The 24,388-nt window shown below is 36.8% G+C and overlaps 1 protein-coding gene across 5 annotated transcripts in view; it reads right to left on the bottom strand.

Annotated features, from left to right (window-relative positions):
- Positions 1-24,388, bottom strand: part of ADGRV1 (adhesion G protein-coupled receptor V1) — a 574,200-nt gene that overhangs the window by 492,104 nt on the left and 57,708 nt on the right. For all 5 annotated transcript variants that reach the window (XM_021085372.1, XM_021085373.1, XM_021085375.1 and 2 more), the window contains 5 exons: positions 10,077-10,261; positions 7,943-8,092; positions 6,778-6,873; positions 2,640-2,744; positions 362-475 (listed from right to left, as the gene is read on the bottom strand). In XM_021085372.1, coding sequence (XP_020941031.1) covers positions 362-475; positions 2,640-2,744; positions 6,778-6,873; positions 7,943-8,092; positions 10,077-10,261 — 650 coding nt within the window. The remainder of the gene's footprint in view (positions 1-361; positions 476-2,639; positions 2,745-6,777; positions 6,874-7,942; positions 8,093-10,076; positions 10,262-24,388) is intronic.

The raw sequence follows: 24,388 nt of genomic DNA, 5'->3' as shown, positions 1-24,388 counted from the left end.
AAACATTTATGCTGGGTAAGTAGTACCATACCTGCTCCAAACTGAAATCACCAGCAAAAATCAATCACCAAGATTTACCAAGCACTTAAATGTTTGTATTGTGTGGTTGTCAGTTACATTCAAGTTCATCACCATTTAGATATACAACTAAATGTGAATTGAATAAGGTAAATAGTAACCAGATATATTCCAAAATAGCTATTTATAGTTATGGCATAATTGGCCACAGTACATTAACCTTACAAAGGACTTTGTTCTTGAATAATTTCAAATACTGAATGTAATTTAACACTTGACATAATGTTATCTAATACATCTGTAATCCAGAGAAAGTTCTTTTAAGCATTTAACACTATCTTACCTCATCATCAAGTACTGTTAATTTATAAACCACTGTTCCTTTACCAGGAGGAAAAGTGATATTTCCTTTAACTGGACTTAAATCTTCTTCAGGCGGATTTGGACCACCCTCTACCTGTAAAGAAATATATAGTGCCATCAATAAATACAAAATATTATAATATCAGCTGACATAATTACCTAAAAATGTTTTGCAAGAAAAATGATACTGGAGTTCCCACTGTGGCTCAGTGGGAAAAGGACACAACATAGTGTCCATGAGAATGTGGGTTCGATCCCTGGCCTTGCTCAGTAGTTTAAGAATCTGGCATTGCCGCAAGCTTCGGAATAGGTCTCAGATGCAGCTAGGATCTGGCATGGCTATGGCTATGGCACAGGACTGCAACTGCAGCTCCAATCTGACCCCTCGGCCTGGGAACTTGCATATACTGCAGATGTGGCCATAAAAAGAAAAATAATGCTAACCTATAATTAAGTCCACCCTTGTAATTAATAGTCAAGGTCTATAATAAAACTATAGATCTTGGACTATAATTATGTTAAACTACATGGTTTCTAAAAGCTTTCTCCTTTTTCAACCATAAAATTAAAACTGAGGAAAAAATACTTTTTCTTGAGCAGAAAGTATTCAAAATCAGTATACTCTCTTAAGTAATGGAATCAAATACGAATTCCACCACTGGTAAGGCTTAACCCTAGGCAAGGTTATTTAACAACAATGTATATCTCTATAATAAGCATAGTAATGTCTACTTCCCAGGCTAGATGTAAACAGTAAAATCATATTCCTTTTGAAAAGTATTTATAAAGTACTCTGTGTCTGACCTCTTTTAGGTACTAAGGATACAGTGGTGAACGAGGCAAACTTCCTACCCTTCAGGACATTACATTTAATGAAAGAGAATAAATGGAAAATAAACAAATATGTGTCTGATGATAATAAATTCTCTGGAGAAAAAATGTAAAAGGGCATGAGGGAGACAGTTCTGGGAGGAGCTGTAGTTTACATGCAGCAATAATCAGTACAAAGCACTTAGAATAGTATATGGCAATATTAAATACTCCACAAATGTTAGCTGTAATTATTTCAACAAAGCAAAAGGCTCGAGTTCCCTGGTGGTACATACAGCAGGTTAAGGATGTGGCCTTGTCACTGCTATGGCCCGAGTTTGATCTCTGGCCCAGAACTTCCAAGTGCCTTGGGTACAGCGAGAAAAAAAAAAAAAAAAAAAAAACAGAGTTCCTGTTGTGGCTCAGTGGGTTAACAAACCCAACTAGGAACCATGAGGTTGTGGGTTCAATCCCTGGCCTCGCTCAGTAGGTTAAGGATCTGGCGTTGCCATGAGCTGTGGTGTAGGTCACAGAAACAGCTCGGATCCCACGTTGCTGGGCTACAAATCCGATTAGACCCCTAGCCTGGGAACCTCCATGTGCTGTGGGTAGGGCCCTAGAAAAGACAAAAAAAAGAAAGGCTCAAGACCCAACAAAATAACTTCAGACATCCATAGACAGTTGAAAAGATTGTAATCTGATAATGCCTTTTAGTTTCTACAGCCAATTTTTTTTTTCCAGTTTTTAGAGTGTGCTATTAACACCAAAGCTTAAGTATATAATTTTTACGTTTTTTGGGGGTTTTTTTTGTTTGTTTGTTTGTTTTTTAGGGCTGCACCCATGGCTTATGGAGGTTCCTAAGTTAGGGGTCGAATCGGAGCTGCAACTGCCAGCTTACACCACAACCACAGCCACATCTGCAACCTACATACACCACAGCTCACGGCAATGCCGGATCCTTAACCCACTCAGCAAGGCCAGGGATCGAACCTACATCCTCATGGATGCTAGTAAGATTTATTTCCACTGAGCCACGATGGGAACTCCTTCAGTATATTTTTTTAGTATGTGGGGGAGGAGACTACATAGTAAATAATTTTATATAAGCCTAAGGAAACTACAAACATTTTTAAAATGCATTTCTTTGAAAAGATTTATCATAAAGGTTTTATGAATTTTATAAAATTATCACCATTAAATTTGTGGTTTATTATCATCCTGTATGAAAATGATATGTTGAGTTTCATGTAAGGATAGTATATCCAAGCATCAAGGAAAACAGTTTTAAATTACGTATGAAATTTATCAGGAGCTGAAAGTATTTACTTTTATTTCATTTTCTTTAAAGGTCATGCTTATTATACAAAGGACCTTGATTTGTGAAACGGTAGCCAGCTGGTATGAACTCCAAAGCACTACTATTTAAAATGATTTCAGAGTAAACTTACCTCAAAAGTCACAGTGACCATCCCATAGGTTCCTTTTTCTCTGATGAGAGTAAGAGGCACAGATTCATTTCTGCCCCGGGGTTCACTCACTGTGATTGAGAAAGGCTATTGAGAAGAGCAAAGACCATCAGGTGCTTGATCAAGCAGAGGTAGGATGTCATTCAAATTGCTACTCAGAAGTACTAACTTGCTGCAGACAAATTAATCCACACTGTACTCTAAGCATGTGGTTTCCCTGGCATTCACCAACTGTAGCTAATAATAAAGCCTAAAGGGTTAAAATAATAGTATAAAGGGAACACAAAACTAGCAAAACAAAAGACAGAAGTTCCTGTACTGCTCCTACCAACAACCAGCTGTGCTGCTGAGAAATCTTAAAGGTCATCTAATGGGAAAATGGCACAGGAATTCCTGACCTGGCGCAGTGGAAACGAATCCGACTAAGAACCATGAGGTTGAGGGTTCAATCCCTGGCCTCGCTCAGTGGGTTAAGGATCCAGCATTGCCGTGCTGTGGTGTAGGCTGCAGACGTGGTTCAGATCTGGCATTGCTATGGCGGTGGTGTAGGCGGGCAGCAACAGCTCCAATTAGACCCCTAGCCTGAGAACTTCCATATGCCGTGGGTGCAGCCCTAAAAAGACAAAAGACCGAAAAAAAAAAAAAAAAAAACTCAAATTCTTCCAGAGGCCCAAGAGGTCACAGAAACGAGTTTTGCCTCCAGACTAGGTAGCTCACTGGGACTACAGTTCAGCCTTGCTCCCAACCACTATTCCCTCATCAGCCAGTCTGCCTCTGAAAAACAGACAACTGTAATGACTTTCTAAGAGTGTGATCACGGAGGGGAAGAAGGAGACAGGACTTCAAATGTTGGAACATGCTGGCACGGCTGACTAACAGCAGAAATAGAATAGGGAAGTGACCAAGGACACACTAGCTACAGCAGCAGGGCCCATCTCTCCAGGTAAGAGTATGTCTCAATGTCCCCATACATCAACAGGGATAGGAATGCCTGTCTCAAAGGGTTGTAAAGCGGTTTCAATGAGATAATTCACCTATAAATGCTTATCTTAGTATACGAGACATAGTGAGGGCCCAGCAACGATAGGCTACAATTTTCATCATCATCATCATCATTTTCTTCATCATCAGTATAATTATCATCCAGTTCAGACATCAAAGCCAGCCTATGCAGTAACTACTGTGAGCTCAATAGTTAAAGTTTATTTGCTGTCAGAAGCTGTCTGACAGCTCTGAGGCCACAATAATCAGGGACCTGAGATCAATGACAGAGACTAGGATTCATTCCCATAGGCTAAGATATTTAATATCAAAAAGAAAGAAGGAAAGAAAGCTTTAAACAAATCAGTCTGAGGTTGGGAGTGAGGATAGAGGAAAGGCAGTAAGGAAGAAACATAGGCAATGAAGGGAGCCTGGTTCATAATTAATTTATAATTCCCTATCATTCAAACAGAAGTGATTCATTAATTAAATTATTTTTTGTAAATATAGGTACAGTGGAGGTTACAAAAGGTCTTCTATATGGGCATTATCCACGTATCTTTTTTCTTTCTTTCTTTTTTTTTTTTTTTTTTTTTTTGTCTTTTTAGGGCCACACTTGCAACACATGGAGGTTCCCAGGCTACGGGTCCAATTGGTGCTGTAGCCAACAGCCTACACCAAGCCACAGTAATGTGGGATCCGAGCCACATCTGCAACCTAGATCACAGCTCACTGCAACTCCAGATCCTTAATGCACAGAATGAGGCCAGGGATCAAACCCGAGTCCTCACAGATACCAGTCAGGTTCATTAACCACTGCAGGAACGTATCCTATTTTTTAATCAAGATACTGCAACTATAAAGATCATATGTATCTATAGCCCCCCTTGTTTCAAAGATAATTTAAGATATTAAGAAAATAACATATAATATACAATTGAAATAGCAACCTAAATTGGAAAGTAAATAAAAAGCTGGAGAGTCTCACCTCATCTTTTAGTAATGATGATTAGTAACATGATTCAAAAAGACTCCAAATCAGGAAGGTTATTGCAGACTAAAACTTAGGAGCAATATCCAATTTTACTTGAAATAAATTTTATTTCAGAGCTGAAAATAATTTTTCTCAAGGAGGATTCTATCCTGTGTTTGTTTCTAAAGACAAACCCCTCTGAACATAGGACTGGCCAGGGACACGGGAATTTGGTGGTAAGGGAGAAAAAAAAATTAACTGATGGGCAAAACTGAGAGGGATGGCATGGAGTTTTAACCGTCAAGAAATATTAATTAATAAGAAAATCTCAGGGTAGGTAGGGAATGGCTACAGAATTTTTAAGAGCTATAATGTCTGCTATTCAATTGTAAGTTTAGGGTCATTTTTCAATTTAATTTTCATTTTATATTGGAGTATACTTTTTTTTTGGTGACACCCGTGGCATGTGGAAGTTCTAAGGATCAAACCAGCACCACAGCAGCAACATGTGCCATAGCAGTGACAATGACAGATCCTTAACTTGCTGAGCCACCAGGGAACTGGTGATTTACAAGGTATTAATTTCAGGTGAACAGCGAAGTGATTCAGTTATACTTTTACATGTATCTATTCTTTTCCAGATTCTTTTCCCATATAGGTTTCCCATTACAGACCACTGAGTCCCCTATCCTAGACAATAGGTCCTTGTTGATTATCTACTTTTTGCTTGTTTGGGGTGGGTTGTTTTCTTTTTTTTTTTTTTCCTTCTTCATTTTTTAAAGTTGTATTGAAGTATAGTTGATTTACAATGGTGTGATAATTTCTATTGTACAGCAAAGTGATTAAGTTATACATTAGACACATCTTTTTAGGTTTTTTCAATATTCTTTCAATATATTTTTGTCTCAAATCACTTCAAACTTTCAGAGGAAGCTAACAGAAAGCGCTTTAAGTGGCAGTTGGGGACATCAAGCATAAGGACTGAGTTATAATGTCTGCAACTGACTAAAGGTTTGTGCCCCCTCAAAATTCATGTTGAAATCTAACCCTCAGTGTGATGGCATTAGGAACTGGGGCCTTTGGGAAGGGATTAGGTCAGGAGCCCTCATGAATGGGATTAGTATCCTTATAAAAGAGACCCCAGAGAGCTCTCTTGCCTCTTTCACCATTTGAAAACACAGCAAAAAGACAGATGTCTCTGAACCAGGAACTAGGCCCACACCAAACACCAAATCTGCTGATGGCCTGATCTTGGAAATTTGTGGACTTGGAGAACAGACTTGGGGTTGCCAAGGAGGAGGAGGAGGGAGTGGGATGGACTAGGAGTTTGGGTTAATAGATGCAAACTATTGCATTTGCAGTGGATAAGCGATGAGATCCTGTTCTATAGCACAGGGAACTATATCCAGTCACTTGTGATGGAACATGATGGAGGATAATGTGAGAAAAGGAATTTCTGGGTCACTTTGCTGTACCGTAGAAACTGACAGAACACTGTAAATCAACTATAATGACAAAAATAAAATCATAAAATAAAAAAATAAATACACTTCTATTGTTTTTAAGCCACTCACTCTGTGCCATTTTGTTATAGCAGACCAAACTGACTAAAACAACATCCGAGTTAGAGACCACCAAACTAGGTAACAAACGAGTCGGGTGAAAGGATCAGCAGAAGGAGATTAGGGCAAGAGATGACTACAATCACACAGGCACCCTCATTTCGAAGAAAACTTAGGTAAAACAAAAAGACAGTCTTAGAATATGGACTACAGATGGAATCAGAGCAAATTTTATTTATATATCAAGACAAGATGATAGCAAGTAACATAAAAAGTCATCAAAATTAATAAACTAGGAGTTCCCCATCGTAGCTCAGTGGTTAATGAATCCAACTAGGAAACATGAGCTTGTGGATTCGATCCCTGGCCTTGCTCAGTGGGTTAAGGATCTGGTGTTGCCATGAGGTCGCAGACGCGGATCGGCTCTGGCTTTGCTGTGGCTCTGGCATAGGCCAACAGCTACAGCTACAGTTAGACCCCTAGCCTGGGAACCTCCATATGCCGCAGGAGCGGCCCTAGAAAAGAAAAAAAGACAAAAGACAAAAAAAAAAAATTAATAAACTATTATTTAGCAACCACAAGATTAATCAAACTATAACCATACCATATTAAATGAAATAATTCCAAATGCATTGTCATTGGATAATATTGTCACAGAAACAGTCCTTGGCCATCCAAGCTTCACATTTGCTGAAGGTTTCTAAAATAAAAATCAAAAGAAAAATTAATAAATTAAACATAAGAGGAAAAAAAATTACTTCAAGAGAATTAGTCTTTAATTATTCAAAATATGAATTTATAAGCATATTTTTAATGAACAGATTAAGAAAATAAGTCCAACTAAGTCAGCACAGTAAAGTCCCAAATAAGAATTTGTAAAGAGTTTTAATAATCACTGACTATTAAAATATAAGATATTATAATTATAAACACTGGCTACCAATATAATTACTCCATGTTATTACTAATATAACAGAGAATTAAGTAACAGCATGAAATTCTACTCCAAGGTGATTCTTACACTATAGAAGATGCTGAAACTTAAGAATTAGTCTATAAATCATAGAGCCAAATTAAAGCTAAAATATTAAAACAATTTTTCTGATACAAGTGGGAAGAGTTTGCTACATTTAATATTCAATACCAGAATAAAGGAATATGAAAAAGAGTGATTTACAAAAGCAAACCATGACTGCTTCAAGTATCATTTTCATAAAAATTTTAATCATACCAACAAAATCACTGTAAAAAAATTCTCAAACCACTTCAGAAAAATTAAGTAGAGCAGTGTTAGCAGTCAGTGCCTCAACCTAATAGATCAAGCCATAAGGGACAAATAAACCTCAGAGTATTCAAGCATTTTTCCCAGGGGCACTCCAAATGTATTCTAAGGCACAGGGACCTCCCACTTCCATGCCTGCTTTTTGTATCCTTCTCCTTTGAACTCAGAAGTCATGGTCATTCTTCCTGCATCTGGTAGCAGGGGAGGGACAAAAGAAAAAAGGGCCAAAGGGAAGACAAGGTTTTCTTGAGCATCTGTCATGGCAATTCCTAAATAAGCTGAATTAAACCAAAAACTAGTTGTGGAAGCTTCTAAACAAGATTGTCTGAGGAATAACCAGACCGTGGAATTGCCAAAGAGATTATTGGTTCTGGCTTCTGCGAAAACCACCATCAGTCACCTAAATTGGCTAATCTCTAGAAAAACTGATTTTTAAGCATTGTGAAATTTTTATGAGTTTATGCTTAAGGGGCAAAGAAGGACTTACCTGCAACGATAAGTGAAAAATAAAAGTTTCATCTGGCTCTGGTAAATTATCATCACATACTGCTATGTACACTGTCCTATTTATTTCTCCAATAGGTATAAAAGCTGCAGCGTATGTGTCAACAAAGTCACCAGTGTCATCTCCATATAGCTACCAGATGAAAAACATAGATAGTTCTTACATAACGTAGTGTCAGGACAAGCAAAATTGATGCTAATTGGAGCAATCAACAGAAAAAAACATGAATCATCAAATGACACGTTTATAAACAAGATGTGCAAAAACAAAACAAATATTTAACGACTGATAAAAATCACCTTAAAAGAGCACTATAAACGAAATGATTCTACACAAAAACAAGTGTTTATGCTCTGGAAGGTAAAGGAACCATTACACAGAAAAGTAATGATTATAGGAAAGCAATGATGTTAATTTTATTCTCTGCCTCTTGATTGATCTGAAGTGGATGACAGGAAATCTAACAGGAAAACAAATACGATCTAAATCTCTCCCAAAGAGATGTAAGTTGCCTGCCAAAATACATCAGAAAAAATCCGTTAACGAAACTTCTTTACAGAACTTTCAACCTGAAATTTTATTTATATTCTCCCACAACACCAAAAAAGACCCAAATTTTTAGCATTCCAAACTTATTAGTCATTATAAATTCTTCCTTAAAACTTTTTAAGCTCACATTCTGTAACATCAGCATTGCAAAGATTCTCAAGGAAGCAATAATTATGAAATTACCAAGGAACAACTTCTTGTGCAAACCCAAAAGAACTCAAAACAGCTTAGCTACAGGAAAAACAAAAACAAAAACAAAACAACAACAACAAAAAAAAAAACCTATGATTTATTGTAAATAAAAAATAAAGGATTTGTACAGGGACATAGTAGTCAATTTCTAGCTCTCATTTACAAAAATAAAGTTAATTTTAAATAACTGAGAAATCCAAGTAAGCTGTTAAGAGTGTTGGAAAACTTGTACTCATACCTTAATATAAAAAGTGGCACAGTTTTTGAGAGAGCAATAAATATCAAGAGCCACTGAAACAAACAAGGAGAAAACCACAGTAATTCAACCCCCAAAATCATTGAACAATCCAAAATAGGCAAAAATTGATACGTATGTGTTAATATCTATGTATTCACCAGAGCAGCACTTAACAACAGCAAAACCTGAAAGCAACCTCAATGAAAACCTGTTGAGAAATGACTGGGAAATGATGACGCCACTATCAAGAAAGGTTGTGGATACGACAGAGCAACCTGAAAAAATTATTAGGATGCAATCAAAGTCATATGCAGATGGTTATCAAATATAATATATACTCAAACTAAAAATTAATTCAATTAGCATATACACATGCCATAAATTAAAAACTAAAAGCAATGCACAAAATCATAATAATTGGGTTTCTTTCATAGGTAGTTTTTCTTCTTTCTCTCCTTTTACAATGTTTTCCAATGTGAGGATTTAACCTACTGTTTAAAAACTTTTTTAAGAAAATGAAAATTCCAAGGAGTTTGCAATATCCTTAGTGGTTATATGACATGACTCTCAGGTTAAACACAAATACAAATATATGCACATACAGTTCATCCACTAACTAAACCATGTGTAAGATAAAGCACTAGTTTAACCAATCCGAGCTAACTTCTACTTAATATACTTAATTTCTCCCAAAAAAAAGCTCTCTGACATAGTGAATGTTTTTTTAATAACCCTTCTTCTACTTTTAAATATTTCATACACTTTCTCTAAACCTCTAAGCCTGACATTAAATAATAAATCCAAGCAGAGATAATGAGAATCCAAATTACCCAACATAAAATTACATAAGTATTAGAAATACTTCTTGATATTTTTGGATTTTCTGTTTTAAATAAACATACAAACATTTAAAAATAACCAGCCTATGACTTTAAAATATGATATTATCAAATGCACACGCTACCTTGGAGCACTCTGTGAACTTTTAAGAGATATGAAAGGAATACAGAGTTTATCTGCAAATTTTTATCATAATGTAACTACTGAGAATCTCAAACAGTTAAAAAAAAATGTGTCCTTGAAACTAAGAAATATCATATCTATTTCTGTAAAAATGGAACTACCGTCATTTCTTACCGATACAATCGCCGTGACATTTGCTGGGTCTCCTATCCTTTCAATGACAAGACGAATAACTGTTGTACTTGTTTCATTAACTACAAATTCTGTTTGTCCAGCAAACCTTATTTCTGTTTCTCCAAACACAAAAGGGACGAGTAAAGCTGAAAGAAGATTTACTAATAAAGATGCAGAGGGCATCCCTATAGAAAAAAAAAAAAAAAGATTTTTTTTCACAAAATATATCTAATATATTTTCATTAGATTGCATTACCTACAAATATATAAACACAGAGTGAAGAGTTAGTAAGCAACTAAGACATATATACATCAACTATTAAGCCATCCACTTCAAATATGTGATCACAGAAATAAATTAAAAATCACCATCTCCTTTGTGGTTCTGTATACTGTTCTTAAGCACTTTTTTTTTCAACTTAACATATTAACATAACAGTTATAACTAGCCTTAAAGTTATTTATTAAATTTAGTTTACTTTAAAAAATTGTTCCTCCAATTTATTCTAAGAAAAACCTGAGCAGCAACATGAAAGCTGAATTAAAGCCCATCATCCCCCAAATCACACTGTAACACCCAAGCCAAACTAAAAATTACCAAATGGGTCGATCATCTTAGTGGAATATTAATTATTTGATCATCATATAAATATGAGCAAACTCCTGAAACTTTCATAAAGCAAAACTAAAAGCTTATTAATAAATTGATTTCTTGGTTGTGTCTTCTTTTTTTATAAGTTTGTCTTCAGAATTTTTTAAAACATTTATTGCAAGGAAACACTAATCCTTTCAAAGAACAGATAAATTTCCAGGACTTAAATTTCTCCCATTTTACTAGCTAAAATACTAATACTATTTCTTAGAAAATGTCCATGTTGCTTTAAAAACTAAGCAAATCTGGCCTAAGCAAATTTGGCCAAATGTTTTCTTTCTTTTCCATAACGTCTATTGTTTTCTTCTAAGTTCAGTGTGTGTTTCTGAGTCATCAATATTGCTCCTACTTCCAATATTGTGTGATTCAAGTGTTTTCAAAAGCACAACAGTGCAATGGCTCTTGAAAGAGCTGCTGTTTTGTAATGTAGATGTACCTCTAAAAATGTGAACAATTTATCTCACGGATCATTAAGATTCCAAAGGATTATGTGATCAGTCACACGAACATAACAAGTTCATGCGTTTTAAAGAAGAGCTGCATTATATGCTCTATGAGCCAAAATGCTTCCTATTCATCTTTACTGTGGTCAAGAAGTAATAAAATTTTCATGTATCTGGTATTTCTACATGGCTACACATAGCTTTATATTTAGGAACCACCAAATACACAAGCTCTTGATATACTTTGGGGTTAAAATGCAATTTTCTCAGTCGGTATGTTCAAACAATGCTGTCTGAGATTGCTTAATGATGTCCAAAATGTTTATGGACATAGACAGAGATGCAGAGTTCAGAGCCCAGGAGAGAGACCAACAGGGACAGAGGTTCTGGAGGACTGAGGCACTTTTTGCACCTGTGCCTTCTCTCTTAGAAAGCTTGCCATGCAGCTAAGGGATTTAAGAGAAGAAATAACATAGTTCTCCCTGCAAACTCTCCCAACTTCTAAGCCAGGAATGTGTACTGAGAAAAAGGAAAGAAAAAAGATGAGAGAAAGAAGGAAAAAGGGAATGTCTAGATGAAGCAGGAAACTGGGAGTTCTGGGCTTAACCAGAGACATTTAAAGATCTGTGAAGTTCTAAAGTCAGAATGATTTCACACCTCACTTAAGACAAATAATGGGAGAGAAATAAACTAGGGCCAAGAAAGAAAATACAGAAAATACAGAGGTAGCAACCCAGGAAAAAAAAAAATTTGGCCTATGGTTATTGTGCAAGAAAAAATCTCAATTCCTTAAACATAGGTGTGATAGAACCTTCAGTTGAGGAAAATAAGTGAAGTTCTAAGTGAAAAAGACTGAGAGTGAGTTATAGTATGAGAAGAGGGAATCATAAACAATGGGGAATGTAAGCTCTCAAAATTTGTTATGCCTAACAATCAACTCCAACGTTTAATAAAAATGCCAATTCGCAAACCCAGAAATTCTGATTCAGTGAGTGTAGAGTAGGGCCCAAGAATCTGCATTTACCAAGCAGCCCTATTGATTCCAACACAACTGATCCTGGGACACCCTTTGAAATACACTATCCACAGGTGTGAGAAAGTGGGAGGAGTTGTGTCCTAAAGTAGGTAGAAAATAGATCACCTCTGTAGCTTTAAGTTAATGTCTGAATTTTTCAACACGATATGCTTGAACTTACTGCAGACTTTTTCATCTATTTTTCTACATATTACTATATAGCATTTTAATATTTTACATATCCTGAAGAAAAATTGCAATGACCTATAGAATGTAATCATAAGAGCAAGCGCTTATAATAGCATTGTTCTGGGTACTTTACATACAGTAACACATCTAATCTGCACAAAGTCTCGAAGAAGAAAGTGCAAGTATTATTAACCCCATTTTATAGCTGAGGGAACTAAGGCACAGAGAGCTTAGTTATGTTATTTAGGAGTCAGTTGAACCCAGGGCTGTGCCTCCAGACTCTACCCATAACCACACTAGACTGCCTCTTTCATATGATTTCTATAAATCACATATCTCTGTCTTGAATAACACGGTAGAATGTTTATGCTACACGTTTCCAAGCGTTCAAGTATTTTAAACTCACGCACAACAAAAATTATCCTTAAAAATGCTTAATTACAAGTCTCCTAAAAGTTTGCACCTTATTATTCTGATAAACACTACATTTATTTAACTGAAATTGTGGTTCTATTGACTACTTTAAATATTTAACAGCATCTTTTAATGTCAGGACCAATGAGCTCAAATGGTGCATTCTTGCAGCTTCCCAGGCAATTAGAGCTCCAAGATTTTGTGGTTAGGTCAATAAATTATTTAATTTGGAGCACACCAGTGAGTTTTGAGATTATGCAAAATGAACAAACAAGCATGATTGGAAATGCCTCAAATTGTGACATCACTGATAATTGAATCTCCTCTGCTTTCATCTTTTCAACTTGTAAGAAAAGTTGCTGAGGCAAAGTTGGCACTCAAAGGAAGTTAAAAGATGAAGAAAAAGCTTTGAAAGTGAAGTTCCCATTACAAGACAGGCATAATTACACAATGCTGAATAGTTTCTTTTTTAGGGTAACTAGGTACATTTTCTCTATCATATTAAAAATCTAATCTTTGTAATTTCCTTTATGAAACTCAGAAGATGAGGCATTAGTAACTGACAGAATACATAAGTCTTATATCTATTTCAGGTCACTTTTTCTCTTATTAGACTTAATAGATGTTTTACATGACCCACCAGACCACCAAAATGAATTTCAAACAACTTATGTTTAAAGATCATAATGTGCTTAAATCATATTCTGTCACAATTGTGGAAGAATAATTTTAGCTTTTTCTAATCATTCCTCTGCTCTGTAATGACAAGATATTCCAATATTCAAGTCTTCTCTTTCCAAGTATAATCCCCTTACACCTCCCACTTTTGCTCAGTATGATTCGAAAAAAACAAAAACTATTTCTGCCACTAGATGTCTTATCTCTTAATAGATCTCTTATTGTATTAAAACAATGTGACATTTAGGGTACTTTATTTCCTGCATTATACTGTGAAATTTTGATGGAGTCCTGATAGCATGAAGGCACAAAGTCTTAGGTTCTTGAAGTTTAGGAATCATATTCAACATACGCAATAAATCACCTAATTCTGCAAAAAACACCTGAAATTAAAATCAGGAATATATTAAAAGAGCCCTTAAAATGCAAACCAGCTGTTTTCAGAAGAGTAGCTTACAGTCTGGTATAACAATTGTACACTGAGCGCCTACTATATATTGTGTAAACCTGTGCCAATCACTGAGGACACAAGATCCACAAGAGATGGCCCTTGGCTTCACGGTACTCACAGAGAAGGTATAGGATTTAGATCAGCCCAATCAAAGCCAACGAGACACAAGTCTGAGACTTTTGCTAAAACATAAGGATGCAGATTCCCTCCACTGCTGGATTCAGGATTGTGCTGATTGCAGCCAGCTTTCGCTTAGGCCCAGAAATGAAACCAGTACAGCCAAAGACAGAGCCAGGAGGGGGAGAGGAGCCAAGTCTTGATAATCAACCTTAGGTTTCTGAATCCAGCTTCACCCTTGCCTTTTCAGTTGCTGAGGCAATAAATTACATATTTCTTGCTCTGGCCAGGCTGGGCTGGATATTCAGTCACTTTCAGCATCAGTATTTATCCACTAGATTCAAACCTGGGACACTATGAACTTATGCTAGGATATATCAAGTGGAAGATCCCTCCTCCTCCACTCAACAGTCATAAACATCTGTGAAAGGACACCACACCAGCTACCCTTCCCGTTCTCCTGCAAGTATTACCATCTACAATACTCCCCCCCCACACCTTGAAATGGACAATGACTAATGAGAAAATTTAGGACACGTAGACAAACCAAAAATGCTTCACAATAGAACAAAGCAGGACAGGAGTATATACCACATTGATTCAGTATTTTGAAAAAGTTAATGCCCTTTTGAGTGTCATAAGGAATCCCCAGTATCATGCTTCTTCAAATTAGCCTGGCATTCATTCTGACCTCTTGCTTTTTTGCCTAGCTCTTTCTTCCCTTTTGAAAACCTACTGGTATTTGCTAATTTCATTCCTCACTTGTATCACTTACCACATAAACATACTAAATTTCATTTATAAGACAATACCCGCCAACACAATATAATAATCACTGAATTCCAAATCCTGTTATCTAGGATATTACCTTCCTCCCATCTTGCCCCTTATGAATCAGGTACCTTGGAAAAGGTATAGTAAATGTACATATTCTGAATAATTGGGAATAGTCTTCTACTTTAAGTTTCAGTAAGTCCGTAGAAACAGAAAACAACAAATAAATGAGAATCAGGACTCGAGAGATGACAATGCAAAGAAAACCATGAGAATTCAATAGAGTTTGCTGATTTTGCAGTAACCAACTTTTATACCAAACCTTTCATCAATTTTAAAGTTAACTTTGTCTTTTTAAATTCCACAATAAATAACTGCACAACTCTGTGAATCACAGGACAAGGTGGATTATTAGAATTGAAGAGATGGAGTTCCCGTTGTGGCACAGTGGTTAACGAATCCGACTAGGAACCATGAGGTTGCGGGTTCGATCCCTGCCCTTGCTCAGTGGGTTAACAATCGGGCGTTGCCATGAGGCGTTGCCATGAGCTGTGGTGTAGGTCGCAGACGCGGCTCGGATCCTGCATTGCTGTGGCTCTAGCGTAGGCTGGCAGCTAAAGCTCCGATTCGACCCCTAGCCTGGGAACCTCCATATGCGGCAGGAGGGGCCCAAGAAATGGCAAAAAGCCAAAAAAAAAAAAAAAAAAGAATCGAAGGGATACATTGACTTTTTAGCTTTAGCTTTTGCCTTGTCAATGCCATCTTCCCACGGTGTGACCACCAGGTAATTCACACTGAAAATATGATCCTAATGGAGCAAGGTTTTCACGTTTAGAATTACTTGAATTCTATTACATTTACTAAAGGGCATTCTAAAACTATAGAATTACTCCTGTGGAACAAGAGAAGTTTCATCATTCATATTATCAATTATTCAGCAGCTAAGAATTCTTAATCTACATTATTTGTGTTTGGCAAGCACTACAAAAAAAATTGGCCTTTCCCTTCTTCAATATCTAAACAAAACTTAAATGTGCAACTTGCCAAAGGACAATAATCAAATGCTATAAACTGAGGAAATGCTAAATATTTTTAAATGATAAAAGAAATTGCCTCATATAATTCAGATTATAAGTAAAGTTTCTTACCTTTATTTTTTTTACTTACTTCATAATTTTAAGGTATACATTTTATTTTATGCCTCTTCAAATAACATATATAAATGTGGTACAATACTTTAAAGGAACAAAAAAGTAAACAATAAAAAATAAGTCTCCCTCACACCTGCCTCCACCAACCATATGCTTTTCCCCATAGTTCATCACAGCTCCCAACATCATCTGTTTCTGAAGAGAGAATCTATGCATATAATAAGATGTATATCTATAGAAAATTCCTGCAAAAAAATGTTTTCTTCTGAATACAGACTATAAGAATAAATACATTTTTTTTTCAAAACTGTGGTTAATAGAGAGATAGATACTAGGCCTCACTGTAGACACTCATCATGGAATCATGTTTACCATCTCAACTACACACCATCATCATTGTAATCTCACCAATAAAATGATGGTTCCCACTGACTCTTACAACACCTAGCAATCCACCCTCTAGGGAAATGCAGACACAAAATCTGCTAACTTGCACTTTCCGAGACCACACACCATCAAATCTATATTAATCAAGACTGCACAGAACACAAAACTCATCCTGAGATCCCTTTTTACATCATCCTGGGATTCCATGTGATTCTTTCCTATGTTTGCTGATTCCATGTTTACCTCTTTTTTTGGTTTACTTGGTTTGTTCTTTTGTTTTAATGAAGAACATCCTCAAATAAAAGGTATGTAAAGATAAATGTTTTAGGTCTTACATGTTAGAAATTAAGACATTAATCAACTAATACTTTCTCTGGATATAGAATTTTAAGTAAAATTACTGTTCTTTCATTACTCTGAAAGTCTTGTTCCATTGTATTCAAGCTTCCAGTGCTGCTCTTAAAACACCCAAAATCATTTTGATTCTGAAGTGTTATACGCATTTGCTTTTTTGTGTTGTCCTCTCTGAAAGGTTCTGCTCTTTGTCCACAGACGTCATGAAATAGCACAGGATTTTTCTTGGAATGGGTTTAATTTTTGTCCATTTGAATGAGCACTCAGTCCCTTTCGATCTGACATTCACCCTTCAGACCCGGAAATTTTTCTTGTATTAATTCATAATAACTGCCCCCCCTTCCATTTTCATTGCTCTTTCATCCTAAAACTATTATTTAATACTGATATTCTCAAATTAATCCTCTCATTTTCTTATCTTTAATTTTTTTAATTGACAATCCTTTGATTTTTGCTATATTTTCAGAGAATTTAGTTGAGTAAATTTCAATTCTTCTACTAATTGTTTTGATTTATGCCATGCTCTTTTCAATTTCTAAGAATTTAATGGTACCCTATTCTCTTCCCCTTAATCCAGTATACATTCTTTTATCTCTCAGAAAATACTTACTTTTAAATATTTCCTATTCTCTTTACAGTCTGTTACCTCAAGTTGTTTCGTTATTTATTCTGGAATCTATCTTCTACATAAGATTTCTTCAGATGTATAGTAATCTTGATTATTAGCACATATTCAAAAGTCAGAGACTAAAATGATGACTCAATACTCTGAATATATGATCAGTATATCTGCATATGATTAAGAATGGGAGAACAAAACGATGATTTGAAGCACTGAGCGTGTGTGGGAATGTTTCACTTGTCAACACTAGGTGAAATGGGTAAGCCTTTTATTAGAAAGTCTCAATTTTAGGACTTCCCACTGTGGCGAAGAGAAAACAAATCTGACTAGCATCCATGAGGATGGGGGTTCGATCCCTAGTCTCACTCAAGTGTGTTGAGGATCTGGCATTCCTGTGAGCAGTGGGGTAGGTCACATACGCGGCTCGGATCCCACGTTGCTGAGGCTGTGGTGTAGGCTGGCAGCTGTATCTCTGATTAGACCCCTAGCCTGGGAACTTCCATGTTGTGGGTGCAGCCCTAAAAAAGAAAAACAAAAAAACAAAAAACAAACAAACAAAAAAAAGAAAGTCTCAATTTTAGTATATTTAGAAAAGATTTTACCCTCAGGGTGACCAAAGAAGCATCTTCCGCTTTCCTCTCTAGAAAACTGAGACACAATTATGAAAGCTTCTGGGACCAAGGGCAGGAAAAGCACTGGAGTCTCAGCAGGCTGTAATCATATGGTCATTTAATCTCCTGTTTTCTATAGGGACCCTCACACTCAAACATGTCTCAGAACCCCGGTTAAGAAACCATGTTTCGTTTTGTTTTACTGTTTCCAGGTAATAAACAATAGCAGTGTTATTTATTAACAGGGAGTCAGCAGCAGTGCAGATGGAATGGATGGTAATTCTAGGAATCTGACTACTCCTAAAGTAGCTTTCACCCTGTGTTTTACTCAATACCACCCACAGTTAGAGACATATCTGGTGCTACCATTTCCTACACCGTCTGAGGATTCTTCTGTGCAAATTTAACTATTTCTTGGCCTGCTAGCTTGGGTTAAACTGCCATGGGTCTGCTAAACCAATGACTAGTCATCTATCTTCTTCTGGCTCAAAAACTGAATTGCTACTGTCTCCTCTCTTCTTCTATCCTTGCGAGCTTATATAATTTTTTCCAAAAAGAAAAAAAGAAAGAAAAAAGCCCTTGGCTATAAGGTTTGAGGAGGTATAGGTGACTCAGTATTAAAAGTGTACCTCTAGGAGTTCCCGTCGTGGCGCAGTGGTTAACGAATACGACTAGGAACCATGAGGTTGCGGGTTCGGTCCCTGCCCTTGCTCAGTGGGTTGACGATCCGGCGTTGCCGTGAGCTGTGGTGTAGGTTGCAGACGCGGCTCAGATCCCGCATTGCTGTGGCTCTGGCGTAGGCTGGTGGCTACAGCTCCAATTCGACCCCTAGCCTGGGAACCTCCATATGCCGCAGGAGCGGCCCAAGAAATAGCAAAAAAAAAGACAAAAAATAAATAAATAAATAAAAGTGTACCTCTAAATTTCCTATATCCCCAATTTTCTTAAATATGCACGGTCACTTTAATCCTGTCTGCCATGGTTTTTACAAACACTTTGCAGTCTACCATTAGTGGTACCAACAGTTTTTATTTCTTTTCCAAATGCTGCAAATATTTATTTATTAGCAGTTACAGAAATACACATTTTAACAACATGATAGTCTTCCCTTTTTTGGAAAATAATGAAAAGATAAAATTCAGCATCAGGGAGAACATGGGGTACTATGCACTCTGGAACACCACCAAGAGAATAATTTTGTCTTAATCAGTCATACCTATATCCATATCTATATCTGTACTCCCCATCCAAATATCTTTAAAGAGCTCATATGAAACGTTTCATTATTAACATCTCAGTCATTTGCATCCAAGTTCAAAATTTGGGCTTAACTACATTTTTTAAAATAAATTTTATTGGAGTATAATTGACTTAGAAAATTGTGTTAGTTTCAGGTGTGCCCAACGGTTTATTTTTATCACTTTCATATTTTCAACTGGCTTGTTTTAATCACTCACCCACTTTTGCATTAATCATACATTTGGAGTCATATCTTGGATCTTGTCCTTAACTGGGCAATGGATTCATGGAGGTTCACTATATTATTTCTTCTACTTTTGTGTATGTTTAAACTCTTCCATAATAACTAAAAAAAAAAAAAAAAAAGCTTTCATGGAAAAAGCTTTAAAGGATCCTAACTGCACTTAAAAATAAAATGCAGGAGGAGTTTCCATGGTGGCTGAGCACAAATGAATCTGACTAGCATTCATGAGGATGCAGGTTCAATCCCTGGCCTAGCTCGGTGGGGTAAGGGTCCGGCGTTGCCGCAACCTGTGCTATAGGCCAAAGATGCAGCTTGGATCTGTCATTGCCATGGCTGTGGTGTAGGCCAGCAGCTATAGCTCTGATTCAACCCCTAGCCTGGGAACCTCCATATGCTGTGGGAGAAAGAAAGAGAGAGAGAGAGAGGGAGGGAGGGAGGGAGGGAGGGAGGAAGGAAGGAAGGAAGGACGAGCTAGCAAACTCCTTACCGTGGACTATAAAACCCACTATAAATAGATCGTATCTTTTCTATCAAATACCACTCTCTTCCTCCACGCATTGAGCCACACTCGTGTTCCAGATCCTTGAATGAGTTAAGCCCTTTCCTTCATTTTGCCACAGCTGGTTGCCCTTGAGGCTTAGGACTCTCTTCTCTCCCACCTTTCACATGACCCTTTCTCATCTTTTATGTTTTTGCTGAAATGCCACATTCTCAGAAGGACCTTTCTATTCTCTGTATATAGGGAAGCTTGTCCTCTCAGCCTCTTTCATTGCACTCATCACAATTTGTATTTATTCCTACTCTCTCCTTAGAACAAAATCATCTTCAGGACAACGATCTTGCCCATATTGGATACCTCTGCATTTCCAGCACCTAGCACAGTGCTCTGCATATAACGGGCCCTCAAGACATGTTTATTTAATGAAAAAATGAGTGAAGCAGTAAGTCAACACATCTTCTTAGAGAAATGGGAAAGCAGAAAAACATGGTAAAGGAAAGCAAGAGACACTATTCAAATTCCCTTGCCTTATTTAATTTTGTTAGGGCCAAAAACAATCACCTTACTTGGACTACGATTCCCATAGTCTGTGTACAGACATGAGACTTGTTGATACTGATTTTTTTTCTAAGAATAAGTATCCAAAACTTGGAGGTGACGCTTCAGTTCTAGAGCTATGTGGGAGCTAAGATTATGGACTTCAGTCGTACATTCTCAGCTCCACTTTGGCAAGGCACAAAATCAAAAATTTAGTATCCTAAATCCTTTGAGGCAAATTCAAAAGCAATAAATTAAGCCAAGATTTATTTACACAGCTACCAATTCTGAGTATGTGAAAGATCTCTCTGTCAAGGAAAAGACACACTGGCCTTTCTGCTCCTTTGAAATATAAGGACCATGTGTCTAAAGGTGATTTCTTGAACCATCGTTATATGGCACCGCTCCACCTTCAAAAAACAATCAATAAACAATTCTGAAATTATGAAAAGACACCATAAAAATTTAAAGATAGATTTTTGCCATCTATAACTCTTTGCAAACATTCAATTCTTCATAGAACTGAAAAGTAAAAGTCACAAAAACAATTTTCTTGAAATTAAGATCCCACTGAAAACAGGAGTTACTATTGTGGCACAGTGGGTTCAGAATCAGACTGCAGCAGCTCAGGTCACTGTGGAGGCACAGGTTCAATCCCCACCCGGCAGGGTTGTTTAAAGTACCCAGCATTGCCACAGCTGTGGCATCAGTTGCAGCTGTGGCTCAGATTCGATCTCTGGCCTGGGAACTTATATATATGCAGATCTCACTGAAAACAGTTCTAACCAATCTTAGTTTTTCTTGCCTCTGAGATTCAGTATTACCTAAAAAGAGAAGTGGGCGGGGTCTTCTCAGCCACTTTTTGTGAGTTTCTTTCTATTCTGTACTTACTTATCAACTATCATCTGTTTTTACTAAGAATCTAGGTGCCTGGAGTTCCTGTCATGGCACAATGGTTAACGAATCTGACTAGGAACCATGAGGTTGCAGGTTCGATCCCTGGCCTTGCTCAGTGGGTTAAGGATCTGGTGTTGCCATGAGCTGTGGTGCAGGTCGCAGACACAGCTTGGATCCCGCTTTGCTGTGGCTCTGGCATAGGCCAGCGGCTACAGCTCCTATTAGATCCCTAGCCTGGAAACCTCCATGTGCCACAGGAAGTGGCCCTAGAAAAGGCAAAAAGACAAAGACAAAAAAATAAAAAATTAAATAAAGAATCTAGGTGCTTGTTTCTCTAAGTAAACTATCTGCACTCATGGCATGTAAAGGAGAGAGTTTCATGTTATAAACCCAGGGACTTCAACACAGAGAGGCCAAGTGATGTGTCTTCTAGTCTAAACTGTGTTTACAAGATAATACTTAAAGAACTTGTGCCAAGATTGAAAATGTAAATATTCTGCATTTTTTAAAAAAAATGGATTTCTAGTCTCTTTTGGAAAATTATAAAACTGACAAATCTGAGTACACATTTTCACATGACATCGATTGGCTGGACCTGAGCAGCAGTTGTTATTTAGACAGAGAATTTGCTCTCCAGTCCCTTGCCAACACCTCCTCAGACTAAGGTCAAAGAGGAAATAAACATTTCTTATATCTATGCCATTCAAAGGCAGAACATCAGGCACAAGTGTGTGCCCACACAGACATACACCTGCTTGCACGCACACATACACACACCATTTATGGACTGCCTTCCTGTAAAGTCCTAGGAATTTGATTTTATAGGACAACGGGAAAGCATTCCTGGCACACCTGGGGATTCTGCTATAGATGCTATGAAACCTCTAGCTGAGCACTGCCAAGGCCCTTGGAAGTGCTGGGCCCCATCACCTCTAAAGCAGCAGGTGAGTAGTGGCTCTGGAGTCAGACTTGGGCTCCACTCTAGTCTTAGTCACCTTCCAAGATGTGTGACAAAATCAAAACTTGGACAAATCAATTCACTTCTGGGCCTGGAGTTCCCTAAACTGTTAAAGGGAGGAAAAAAGAATAGCTACAGCACTGGAGGAGTTAAGAGGTACAGTGGAAGACCACAGAGGTTGACTAACATTTTCATCACATCATATCAAAGGTACATACTATCAAAATGACTTATCACTGTTGATGTTAACTTTGATCCCCTGACTGAGACAGTAATTATCAGATTCTCTACTGCAAAGTTACTTCTCCCCAACTCTGCCTCTTTCCAGACCATATTCTTTGGAAGGATGTTACTATGTACAGCCCACTCTCCCTTTTTTAAGAATCTTACTGCTGTCCTTTAAATCAAACAAGCCCAACTTCCTTTCATCCATCCATCTACTGATTAGAAAACTAACAAGCACTGAAACATTTTCTAGATGTGGTACAGTAAATCTGTATAACTTAGCTGTGGAAACTAGTTAAAAGCAGCAAAGGATATATATGAGAGTCTAACAGAATTAATGGAACATAGAGTCATTACAAAGATGTGTTGCCAACTGGTTAACCAGCAATTTCAGATTTTGCTCAGTATCTCTGAAGTCATACACGTGACTTCTGTTAAAATAAAGCTTGTGATCATATTGTCCTAGTTTGCAGTGATGTTTTGGGGCCTTTCCTACTGTACAAGCTTCAGCAATGTCCAAGTGACAGCTGATTCACTTTGCTTCCTCAACCGGTTACTTGAAGCAATTGTTAGGATCTCTGGCTATATTACTTGCAAGCCATTTTCTAGCCATTAAGGGTCTGAACTGTTAGCAAAATTCAGACTAATAGACTGGTTGATTAGTGCCAGCATTCATGCTGGAGAAAATGCAGCAGAATCTATCAGCTGTGCCTTTAGAATGCTTTGCCATGTGCCAGCTGAGTCACTTTAGGCAGTAGTTTAATCTTGTAAGTTGGCATCTTCATCTGTAAAGTGAAGCAGTAAGACTACTGACTTTATCTGCCTATTCTGACCTTGGATTTATTTGCCAAGTCCACAAATGTTCTGATTTTGTAATCATCTACTTTCTCTTTAATCTTTATCAATTTATCTATCCTGAGGGGCTTATTACAGCATTGTTTTAAGATTCATAAATTTAATTTATTTTAGTTTTCATTAGTCCTTAGCATCTAAAGCTATAGTTGTGCTCTGAGAACAGCTTTTGCTAAATCTCATAGGTTTTGATAAGCTAAGTTCTTACTATTATGATATACTAAAAATTGTTATTGCAGATATTAGTTCCTCTATAACACAAGATTATTTAGAAGAGCTGGGTTTTCTCTTGTTTCCAAAAGAAAGAGAGGGTTTTTTTAATTTATTATTGTTTTTAATTTTGTTTTAATAAAATGTATGGTTTCATTTAACTTTGTTCATAACATTCTGTTTTCTGTTAATCTTTCACTTATTAACTTTGAAACAAAACTGAATTGTGTGAGCTGAACAATAATACGTGGAGGGGAAAAAAAACCCTTTTATTCTTTAGTCTTGCCCAAATTTTGTTAAGGTAAAATAGTTAAAGTCACTACACTGCCTAAATGTGTGATGTTCAGATGAATTAGTTAAAATGCTAGAAGATCACCTCTGGTCTAGCTGAGTAATTCCTCTTTCCTATTAGTAAGGTATTATGTGTCAAGCAATCTGTTGTAACTGCTAGTAGTCATTTTTCTAACAAATTACTTTTTAAATACACAATCCTTTCAATCAACATGTTTCAAATTTTTCATAGAGTCTTAAGAACTGTACAAAATGTTAAGGTTAAAACAAAAGCATTAATTTGAAACCAAAATATCTGAACACTTTCTACTCTTTCCCCAATTTCTACAGTTCTCGGCAACTATGAAATTTATAAATCCTAAAACTGAATTACAAACTTTCCATCCCAGGAAGTGTGAAGCCAATGACCTTTCAATATTAATTTATTCCTCTGTCTGTCTCACACACTGAACTTGTGATAAATAGATTTAATGTCACCTCAGTACATCACAATATTTTGTCA

This window comes from Sus scrofa, chromosome 2, assembly GCF_000003025.6.
Source record: "Sus scrofa isolate TJ Tabasco breed Duroc chromosome 2, Sscrofa11.1, whole genome shotgun sequence".
Lineage (NCBI taxonomy): Eukaryota > Metazoa > Chordata > Mammalia > Artiodactyla > Suidae > Sus > Sus scrofa.
Note: the sequence above shows the minus strand (reverse complement) of the source record. Positions and strands in the feature narration are given on the sequence as shown.